The sequence below is a fragment of the Drosophila suzukii genome, chromosome 3 (assembly GCF_043229965.1).
Source record: "Drosophila suzukii chromosome 3, CBGP_Dsuzu_IsoJpt1.0, whole genome shotgun sequence".
Taxonomy (NCBI): Eukaryota; Metazoa; Arthropoda; class Insecta; order Diptera; family Drosophilidae; genus Drosophila; species Drosophila suzukii.
Window position 1 is genome coordinate 32,932,271 of NC_092082.1, and position 11,621 is coordinate 32,943,891.

The window sequence follows — 11,621 nt, forward strand, 5'->3', positions numbered from 1 at the left end:
TATCAACGCAGGGGAGTCAAATTGTTAATTCCAATGTTGGATGATATCGGTCTTCTGGGACAACAAGTTCGTCAATTCTATGTGAACGGGTGTTTCTGTCGATTAGGAGAAGCTGGACAGCTGTTTTCTGGCGACTCTGAGATGCAGTGGACAACAGCAGTTTTAACAGCGAATGTTAGATTTCTGCTGCTAATGTTAGCAGCACGACACTACGAAGAAGACAAAAGGAGAAGCTGGTCGCGTTTATAAAACAAAGTTAGCAATAAGTCAAAGATTGAAAGTATACAAATGAATACAACTGGTGAAGTTCAACAAATTTCTGAGTTTTTATTACAAAGTGTGTGAAAGACCCCCAGAGTAGACTTCTGCTCAACTTTGACGATCGGGTGCGAATCGTCACAACATTTTGGTGGCCCATGAGGGGAACATACACTCATAACTTCATCAGCTTCCAATATTTGTAAACATACTTCAATCTTTGTGCTTACTTGTTTGCAAATCTACTATTAATTTAAACCAGCAAAGTTACGCAACCTTTGCCACGTACGTCGCCATAACGGAGCCTCGAATAACGGAGGAATAAAGAAGTCGAGGAGAATAGCGGATTCAACCCATGCCTATTGCCATCTCATGCGACACACTAGTCTCGTGAAGTTTGCCGTCCCCTTCCTTCAAAGTTTGATCGCAACACGAGCGGAGCGACTGAAACAGGTGAGTGTGTTTGTGAGAGTATTTGTGCGTGGTATTTCAAGCAGAGTGCATTAGGAAAACATTAAAATGGGTAAAAATGAAAGTAATGGTAGTGTTTTGGCACAACAAAGCTCGGCACCTTTGGCTGTGGTCAAGCCTTTTGCAGACATGTACGCAATGCAGATGGACTTATCTTCCAGGTTGACCCAACTAATTAAAAATGCTAAAAAGGACGGTAAAATAAAGAAAACTAAATCCTACTATGAGTTTCGCCTCAACAAGCTCAACGAGCTTTCAAAACAATTTTACACAAATCATCAAGCGCTCATTTTACAGCAATGTCCACGATCGCATCCATATTTTGCGGATGCTGTTGAAGACAATTTTGAGCAAGCATACAGCCACATTTATTGTTCTTTCGCCGATGAATACGAAACCATGTTTCCAGTCCCAATACAGGTATCAGGTGATCAATCCATAAACAACACCCATGTGCCCATTCCTTTTTCCACAATTCAGCTGCCCAAATTGCCCGTACCCCACTTTTCAGGAAATTTTGCAGATTGGCCATCTTTTTATGACAGCTTTACGCAGCTAATACATGAAAATCAATCTCTTTCAAACATTAAAAAATTTCATTTCTTGAAGCAAGCACTACCGCACGGGCGAGACCAGGATATAAACCATATGGCATTAACAGAAACCAACTATTCAGTGGCATGGAACCTTGTGGTAAAACGTTACAACAACCCTCGACTGCAGTTCATGTACAATATGAATGCACTGTACGGAATCGAGCCACTGTCCAAGGAGATCGCGGTGGACCTTAGGAACTTGTTAAACTTGGCAAATGTATGTATTAGTGAATTCCGACGACTACACATTGCCATTGATTCCTGTGATCATTGGTCGGTACATCACTTACTCACAAAGCTGCCTATCAGCACAACACAGGCCTGGGAACATTCCCTGGGCAACAACGTGGAAATCCCCACCTTCACAAAGCTGGAGGTGTTTCTTCACAATCGATTGGTCAGCATCGACCTAATCGAGAGTAGGAAACCATCCGTTCCAGTTAGATCATCTATACAATCGACCAACCATCGCCAGACAACCAGACCATCGGGAAACTCCACTGTTAGGGGACACAGCTTCCACAGTACTCTTGAGTCTGGATCCATCAGGTGCTCGCTCTGCCAACAGAATCACGTTCTAAGACGGTGCCCGGACTTCCTTGCCAAGGATTGTTTCGCGCGAAAGGTTATAGTCGAACGCTCGAAGGCATGCATCAACTGCCTTAGTGCTTCCCATTCTCTCAGTCAATGCAGCAGCAACCGAAACTGCTCGCAATGTGGTCAACGGCACCACACTTTGTTACATTTCCCGAATGCTCAACAAAGTTCTTCATTGACTCCTGAAGTATCCCGACAGCATGCTCCAGACTCTGGTCGGAGCGCAGCCGCTGTACAAAATGCACCATTAACGCAACTCTTCAGCGCAGTTGCCTCCCATCTAAGCTCAACGACCCTTCTTGCTACTGCACTGGTTCGGATCGTAAATAACTCCACTGGGCAGTCAGCTTTAGTTCGAGCTCTAATCGACCATGGCTCGGAAGGCACCCTCATCACGGAAAACATCGTTCAAGCGCTTAGACTCAAACGGCATCCTGTTCGAGCTGAGATCACGGGAATTGGTAATACGTCGCATAATCAGTGCAGGCACAGCACCGACTTCACCATAATCTCATGTTCAGGATCGGATTTTAATGCCTACGTATCCTCAGCCTTCATCCTTCGGTCACTAACAGGTCATTTACCAAAACAAAATGTAAACATTAAGTCCTGTAAACATCTCCAAGGGTTATCCTTTGCAGATCCTAATTTCATCAAGTCGGGTCGCATTGACCTACTTATCGGTGTCGACATTATCCCGCAATTAATGCTTCCGGACATACGCAAAGGGACGGTTGCAGAACCAATTGCACAAAACACACAACTGGGCTGGATAGTTTTTGGACCAACTGAAGCAGCCCAGACGACATCAATCTCCATTCGTTGTAATTTGGCAAACCTAAACAACATGGTACAGAGGTTTTTCGAATTGGATCAGGTCTCCACAACACGACAACTCAACGCAGAGGAAAAATGGTGTGAAGACCATTTTCAACAAACTCATATCCGTCAGCCGAATGGGAAATATCTAGTTCGTTTGCCTTTAAAAACGTTGTTTGACCCCACACAGGTGATCGGCCGGTCAAGACAAATCGCATTAAACCGTTTCCACGCCCTGGAAAGGAAACTTAATCATCGGCCAGATTTCAGTCAACAGTATGCCAGCACTATTCAAGAGTACTTTGATCTAAAGCAGATAAAAGAGGTAAAAGGTAGTGAGGAAGAACACACTAGGATCAACGCTCAAAGGCAACTCTCAATCTCTGCGTGCACCGTTCCACATCATGCTGTGATCAAAGACGACAGTTTAACTACAAAGATGCGCGTCGTATACGACGCTTCGTGCAAAACGTCTAACGGGAGGTCTTTGAATGATATTTTATGCACGGGTCCCGCCCTACAAAACGATCTTGGAGGAGTTATACTCAACTGGCGTCTCCATCGGTATGTCTTCGTGGCCGATATAACGAAAATGTATCGCTGCATAGATATGCATGAAGAAGATGCCCAGTATCAGCGAATTTTCTGGCGCGATGAAAAGGGACTCATCAAGGAATATTTTTTGACTACAGTAACGTTTGGCACTGCCTCGGCACCCTTCACAGCGATTCGAGTCATACATCAGATTGCGGCCGGCGAGCGCGAACGCTATCCTCTGGCCGAGCAAGTCCTTAAAAAAGAAATCTATGTGGACGATGTTCAAACAGGACACGAGACCATCGACGGAGCTCTAAAAATTCGCAATGATGTCATCGCAGCTCTGCAATCAGCAGGCATGGAGCTCAAGAAGTGGGCATCCAACCATCCAGATATCTTAGAAAGCATCCCAACTACAGATCTCTCTAACAGTAGCATTTTTGAGATAGACAATAAGGACTCCATTAAAACTTTAGGTTTTAATCTTAAGTTTTCTCTCAATCCTATATTCACCAAACGTTCTATACTATCCACAGTAGCACGCTTATTCGATCCGTTGGGATACCTGGCACCAGTGATCATCGCTGCGAAAATCCTGTTGAAGGAAGTTTGGAGTTTTCGTATCGAGCGCAAGGATGAGCCCCCCGCATCATTAGATTGGGACGACCCATTGCCAGATCAACTCGCCGAGCGGTGGCGACAGCTCATTCAAGAGCTCCCCGACATTGAAGAGATACACATCCCTCGGTGGTTAGGCTTCGATTTAAGGCATGCCTCGACGTTGCAACTACACATGTTTTGTGATGGATCATCCATGGCGTATGCAGCATGCGCTTATCTTCGAGCTAGTTGTACGGATGGTTCCGTGCAGGTTAACTTATTAGCCGCCCGCAGTCGAGTCACACCTGTTAAGCCGCTAACAATTCCGAGAGTTGAGTTATCCGGAGCCCTGCTGTGTACACAATTAGCCGATTGGATTGTCAATCAACTTCAAGCATCACATCACACCATATCCGTACACTACTGGTCGGATGCAATGATAGTGCTGTATTGGATCAGCGGTGACCCTAAGCGTTGGAAGACATTTGTGTCGAATAGAATTGGAGCAATCCTGGAGGCAAGCTCGCCATCGCAGTGGAGACATGTTCTTACGCAAGAAAACCCAGCAGATTGTGCTACACGCGGACTCACCCCTTCCCAGCTGAAACACCACACGCTTTGGTGGAACGGACCAAATTGGCTGCATCTTTCAGAGGAGCATTGGCCAGTCAATCCAGTTCAGTCCCCAAAATCAGAACTTATTTCAGGAGAGCAATCCTTAAAGCACATCGGAGCCCACATTTGTATAGAAGTGCAACCATTTATCGAATCATATTCCTCCTATAATAAACTCTTATTCGTTACAGCCTACGTCAAACGATTCATTTATAATACTCGTCACAAAAAAGCGGATAGACTCACCGGCCCTATTCAGGTATCTGAATTCCAACAGGCTTTGTTCGCACTGGTGCGGATGGTTCAACAAGAAGTCTATTCGGAAGAATTATCAAGACTACGATCCAACAAATTTATATCCAAACACAACAAACTCAGCCAGCTATCACCGTTTCTCGACGATGAGGGGCTCATGAGAGTTAAAGGCAGACTTAAGAATGCTTTGCAGCTCTCCATGTCTCAACGCACACCAATAATCCTTCCAAAGGCCCACCACCTGACGATTTTGGTTATAAGGAACGCTCATCACAACACCTTACATGGCGGTGTGCAACTAACTTTATCTACAATTCATCAAGTTTTCTGGATCGTCAACGGTAAACAGGCAGTAAAAAGGATTCTGCGACAGTGTGTAACCTGTTTCAAACACCGGCCGTCACCATCAAGCCAACTGATGGGAGATTTACCAGCGCACCGTGTCAATCCGCCCAAACGGGCGTTCGAAGCAATTGGAGTTGATTACACTGGTGCGATTGAGATAAAGTCATCCAGATTTAGAGGTCACACTTGCTATAAAGCATACATTGCAGTTTTCATTTGCTTAGCGAGCAAAGCGATTCATTTGGAAGCAGTCACGGGAATGTCGGCACAGCATTTTCTGTGGGCGCTGCAGCGCTTTATCGGACGTAGGGGTTTTTGTCAACATCTATACAGCGACTGTGGAACCAACTTTATCTCATCCGACAAGTCTCTAAAGCTGTGGACCAATGAATTCTATAAAGGAATTGAAGAGACAGTAGTTCCTGAACTTACTCGTCGGAACATCCAGTGGCATTTCAATCCTCCACATAGTCCAAACTTTGGAGGACTCTGGGAATCCAACGTAAAGGCTGTTAAAACCCATCTTTATCGATCGTTTAATGGGATTCGAATGACGTACGAGCAACTGTCTACCATTCTTGTCCAGATAGAAGCGTGCTTGAACTCTCGGCCATTATGCCCCTTAACGTCTGACTTAGATGATTTGCAAGCTCTCACCCCTGCACATTTTTTAATCGGGGATTCGATGATGTCACTCCCTGAGCCTAGTCTTAAGGATTCTTCATTAAACACAGAGTTCCTGAATGGTCAAAGGATGTTTCGCCTCTTTTGGAGAAAATGGAGTGCAGATTGGCTATCTCATCTGCAGGCGCGCCCCAAGTGGCGCCACGAAACTGACAATCTTCAGCGTAACGACATGATCATCATCAAGGATGATCGAACTGGTCCTTCTGACTGGAAATTAGGGCGAATCATCGACTTACATCCTGGGGCCAATGGGCTCGTTCGAGTAGCTACAATTAAGACCTCAACGGGTATTTACAAGAGGTCTGTGTCAAAGATTTGTCGTTTGCCCTTGCCAAGATTTACTGAAGAGTCTAGCCCAAGTACACAACCCATGCACCTTTGAATATACCCGTATTCACTCCATAACACACTTCAACCTTTTCAGAGTTAAGCATGGTTTAAGGCTTTGAATACTGGGTCCAGTATTGGGGGCGGCATGAACGGGTGTTTCTGTCGATTAGGAGAAGCTGGACAGCTGTTTTCTGGCGACTCTGAGATGCAGTGGACAACAGCAGTTTTAACAGCGAATGTTAGATTTCTGCTGCTAATGTTAGCAGCACGACACTACGAAGAAGACATAAGGAGAAGCTGGTCGCGTTTATAACCGAGCTTTTATATTTCCTAATTTGTAAAACAAAGTTAGCAATAAGTCAAAGATTGAAAGTATACAAATGAATACAACTGGTGAAGTTCAACAAATTTCTGAGTTTTTATTACAAGGTGTGTGAAAGACCCCCAGAGTAGACTTCTGCTCAACTTTGACGATCGGGTGCGAATCGTCACAACACTATGTAAAGTGACTTCAGAGTGATCTAAAACAAATACAAGCTCTAATTGTCTATTTAGTGATTAACGTATAAGGCTTACTTTCTGTAATGAAAATTCTAACAGACTATAAAGAAAGTCATGAACAAATAATGGTGTAGAGACAAGGGAGCCGGAGGAAGGGGACCAAGAATTATCAGGTAGATTGAAATCACCCAAAACAATCAAGAGATCCCTTTTGGAAAGATGAGATAAAACAGATTTTTTTTCCGATAAATGGTGCTCATTAAGTATTAAGTCCGATCCATGTGAAATGTAAGAAAAGGTTACAAAAAATGATAAGGATTGAAAAGAAATGTTTTCACTAACAAGCTTAATGTCGTTAAGAGAGTATATTCTCTCCGATGTTAGACAACGGCAATCAGCTCCCCACCCCCTACGGGGAAAACGATCCAAACGAAATTGTTGGACAGAACTTCTCAGTGTGATATCTCCGGTATCAGCCAACTCTCAGTAAAGGCTATAATATCTACATTAAAGGAAGAGGAGTCAGCAGAAAGCCTTACATTTTGATAGGCCAAATTAAACTCTTCATTTTTCTTTGCGCAGGTACTACCGTGAAAACCTTACGGCAACTTTCCCAACTCTGCAGGTAGTATATAAGTCGGAACGAGCCGAATCAGACAACTATATCCTATAGCTGCAATAGGAGTGATCGAAAAAATAATTGTAAGAAATGTAACACAAATAGAAAGGATCGAAGACTTAATGTCGAAATAAGACAAAAACCAGTATATTTCGCTTTCAGTATTGTTATTAAAAGCCCTCGACTATCGGATACCCGTTACTCAGCTAAAGGGACCAAGGGGATATGAAGATGTGCAATTAGCAAAGCGAGATTGTATTTCGCCAGCTTCCTGCGATCTCAATATATGGTTATGTGGGTTATGTTGGCTAGATCGTCCCGGCTAGTCTATCAAAAATATATATACTAAATGGGGTCGGAAACGCTTTCTTCTACCTGTTACATAATCCAGTATACTGTTATTCTTTGAGTAAAGGGTACAATTATAAATACATCCTTCAATTTGTCACTCGAGCCAAAAAATCCAGGGATCGCGAGAGAATAACTTTTCTATCGACTGATCGTGGTATGCGAAACACAAACCAAATATGCACTAATACAGTTTTAAATGAAAGGAAGCTGGAGAAATTATACAGAGAGCTATGAGAAACAAACACCAAAAGCTGTAATAATGCATGAGCAACAGAGTACAGAGAGTTACAATCATAATAGCACAGTCTTAGGTAAAAATTTAGTTTTGTTAAATTGCCAATATTAAAGAAACAATTAATACCAAAATACGGTGGTTAGGCTAGCCTTGATTAAAAAACATGACACTAGAACAAAAAAAAATAGGGAAAAATAAAATACTCGGCGAATAAAAGGGTATACTGGATTCGTCGAAAGGATAAAACAGGCAGAAGGAAGCGTTTCCGACCCCAAAAAGTATATAAATTCTTGATCAGGATTACTAGCCGAGTCGATCAAGCCGTGTCCGTGTGTCCGTCTGTCCGTATAAACGCTGAGATCTCGGAAACTATAAGAGCTAGTCTATTGAGATTTGGCATGCAGATTCCTGAGCTTCTTGCCCAGCGAAAGTTTATTTCAACAAGGCCCACAAGCCGCCCAAAATAGTGGCTTCTACAGTTTTGATGCTAGAATAAAAGTTTTAACCTAATGAATTGTTCTCATCAATAGCTATCGTTTGATCAAAAAATAGTTGGCCACGCTTACTTAACACCCATAACGCTTAAATCAGTCTACCGCCCACATAACCATATATTGAGATGGCGAATATCTCTCAAACTATCAAAGAGAGAATTGGGATTTCAGATTTAGATTCCGTAGCCTTGTACGCAGCGCAAGTTTGTTACGCGAACATGCAACGCCCACTCTAACGCCCACAAACCGCCTTTCATGCTAGAAAAATTTTTTTACTGAAATGTATTAGTCTCGTCTATACCTATCGATTGACACAAGAAAAAGTTTGCCACGCCCACTCTAACGCCAATAACTCTTAAATCTGTCTACCGTCCACATAACCATATATTGGCCATATTACCATAGCTGGCGCATTTCAGTCTCGCTTTTTTGCTTGCATATCTCCGTTTCCCTTTGGCCCTTTAGTAAGTAACGGGTAGCGTTTTTCCTTGTTTAGTATGTAATTACGCGATTTTTTCATTTTATATTTAACATATATATATGGACGTTGATGCACTACGAGCAGTACAAACAAGTGGCCCAACGACACCAAGCACGTGCTTGTTACGCGCGGGGCCCTTTTATCAATTTGGGCAAAACATACGAGTTCGTGAGGAAGATACAAAAAACAAATAGAGACGGGACACAAATGAAAACAAAGGAAGCATCTAATGAAGCAAATGAGTTAAAATATTAGTTTTTAATACCGGGATAGAAGTTGAAGTGCAAATTAAATGATAAAGGTTGTTATAATTATTACATAGAACGCGAAAGGGCTCGTGAAGACAAAAATTAGATGTACATCTTGGCAAATTTAGGGGATAATAATTTCGTGTTAGTCTAACGGGAACATTGAAAGTTAGGCGGTTTACAAGTTCTATAGAATCAATATCACCTCTTATAAGATTTTGCATAAAAATAGTACCAAGCATTGTTCTACGATTTGCAAGGGTAGGTAAATTAAGCAATAGTAATCTACTCTGATAGGAAGGTAGCCTTATGTTTTGATCCCAGTTCAAACTACGAAAAGCAAAAAGAAGAAATTTTTTTGTACCGACTCAATACGGTCAATATGCACTTGATATTGTGGACTCCAAACCGAAGAACGATATTCCAAAATAGGACGGACAAGGGAGGTAAATAATAATTTGGTTGTATAAGGGTCATCAAATTCTTTTGACCAACACTTTATAAACCCAAGAACACTCATGGCCTTGCTGACAGTGGACATTATGTGGCAGTCAAATTTAAGTTTTGGGTCCAGAAGAACGCCTAAGTCATTAACTGAATTTATACGGTCGAGTGGCGTATTTTGAAGAGAGTAACTAACAAAAGTAGGAGTACCCCTATGAAAAGTCATAACGTTGCATTTAAGGCAGTTCAAATTTAAAAGGTTATACTCACACCATCCCTGAAAACAATCAATATCTGACTGTAAGTTGAATCCCGATGCTATATCATTATGTGATAAACAAAGCTTAACATCATCAGCATACATTAGTACACGAGAGTGTGTTATGATAGAGGGAAGATCGTTAATAAACAAAGTAAACAGCAAAGGGCCCAAATGACTACCCTGAGGCACTCCAGATGTCACATAGATCAGTTTTGAGGCAGCGTTCTTGAATATAACCCTCTGAGTCCCACCATTCAAATAACTTGAAAACCAAGTTAATAGATTACATGGAAACCCAAGCTGATTTAATTTGAATAAGAGAAGAGAGTGGTTGACAGAGTCAAAGGCCTTACTAAAATCAGTGTATATAACGTCAGTCTGCATTTTATTCTTAAATCCATTTATTACAATAGATGACAATTCCAGAAGGTTGGTGGTGGTCGATCTTCGCTTAACAAAACCATGCTGACACGGTGATATTAGCGAGGAACATAAATGTTGCAAATGAGAAGTAATAATACGTTCCAATGCTTTAGGAATTGCCGACAATTTAGAAATACCTCTGTAATTCTGAGCATCCGCCTTCGCACCCTTTTTGTGAAGTGGAATGATAAAAGAGTCCTTCCAGATAGTAGGAAAAACTGACGATGAAATAGACAAATTAAAAAGTTTAAGAATCGGTTTACATATGGTTGACGCACAAAACTTAAGCACACACCCGGGGAGTCCATCAGGACCGGGAGAAGGTTAGGTTAGGTAGGTTAGGTAAGAGTGGTTGGAGACTAAATATTAGTCCCCTCACTTAGGCCACAATGGGCCCCTTGTGATACCACATGATCTGAAAGATCCGTTTCCCTAGCTCATGGGTTTTCTGCCTTCGCGAAGTATTCTGTTCTTCTTAAGAAACATAGTAGTTTTTGAATGCTTACGTCCTGAGTGGCCGCAAGGTTCGGAAGTGTGTAGCTACCTAGGGTTTGAAAGCGCTTTAGGTTATGCGCTGGGCAGAAGCATAGAAGGTGTTCGATGCTCTCCTCTTCGTCTATCTCTTTGCAGCTGCGGCAGAAGTCGTGGTTACTTAGACCCAGCCTTATCGCATGAGTCCCTATAAGACAGTGGCCCGTGAGGGTATTTAGGAGAGTGGAGATGTCCTCCCTACTACATTGTAGGAGAGTTTTTGTTCTTTTCGTGTATAGTTTGGCCATGTGAGTCTAGAATTGTGGCATGTTGAGATTGAGTTCCAACGGTTGTTGGAAAGAGTATACAATCTCTGCCTGAGAAGGAGCTTGCAGGTAGCCATGGGCATCCCTACCGTGTCCTTATCACGAAGGACATCGGCGGTTGTCCCCTGTCTTGCCAGCTCGTCTGCTATGCAGTTGCCCTCAATGTTGCGGTGCCCAGGCACCCAGATGAGGTTGATTCTCAGATGAGTGGCCATCTCGTTAAGAGATTTGCGGCATTCAGAGATTGTTTTTGAGCTCGTTGTGTAGGAGTCGAGGGCCCTGAGGGAGAATAAGTTGTCGTTATTTTTTCTAAGTCTCTTACGAGAGAAATTTCCGTAATTTCAGGGGTGAAGATACAATTTGCCTTATTTAAGGGATTAGGGTAGTTAGAATTTGACCAAGCAGCCGAACTATAAGTAGTTTGGAAAAACTCGGCAAATAAATCAGAAATTTCAGAATCCGTCGATGCCTCCATTGAGTTAAAACGTACCGATGAAGGCAATGCTGACGACTTACGCTTCGCATTGACAAAGTTATAAAACTGCTTCGGATCATTTGAAAATTCAAATTTACATCGACTTAAATATATAGAATAGCAATGACTATTGAGAATATTAAAATCCGATCGAGCCACCACATATTTCGAAAAATCAGAT

The 11,621-nt window shown here is 42.4% G+C and overlaps 1 protein-coding gene across 1 annotated transcript; it reads left to right on the forward strand.

Moving 5' to 3' along the window:
- Window positions 1–1,377: 1,377 nt before the first annotated feature.
- On the forward strand, window positions 1,378–6,210 carry LOC139352738 (uncharacterized). Its single transcript, XM_070995368.1, has 5 exons — window positions 1,378–2,497; window positions 2,564–4,621; window positions 4,685–5,239; window positions 5,318–5,595; window positions 6,205–6,210. The coding sequence occupies exons 1-5, from the start codon at window positions 1,378–1,380 to the stop codon at window positions 6,208–6,210; spliced, it is 4,017 nt and encodes a 1,338-aa protein (XP_070851469.1).
- The last annotated feature ends 5,411 nt before the right edge of the window (window positions 6,211–11,621 follow it).

What these genes read in the sequence shown, in the direction of transcription:
- LOC139352738 (XM_070995368.1), top strand. Translation starts at nt 1,378, where the DNA reads ATGGCATTAACAGAAACCAACTATTCAGTGGCATGGAACCTTGTGGTA. An exon ending in CATCCTTCGGTCACTAACAG is followed by an intron (nt 2,498 to 2,563) that starts GTCATTTACCAA and finishes TATCCTTTGCAG; the next exon opens with ATCCTAATTTCATCAAGTCG. An exon ending in GCACATCGGAGCCCACATTT is followed by an intron (nt 4,622 to 4,684) that starts GTATAGAAGTGC and finishes TATTCGTTACAG; the next exon opens with CCTACGTCAAACGATTCATT.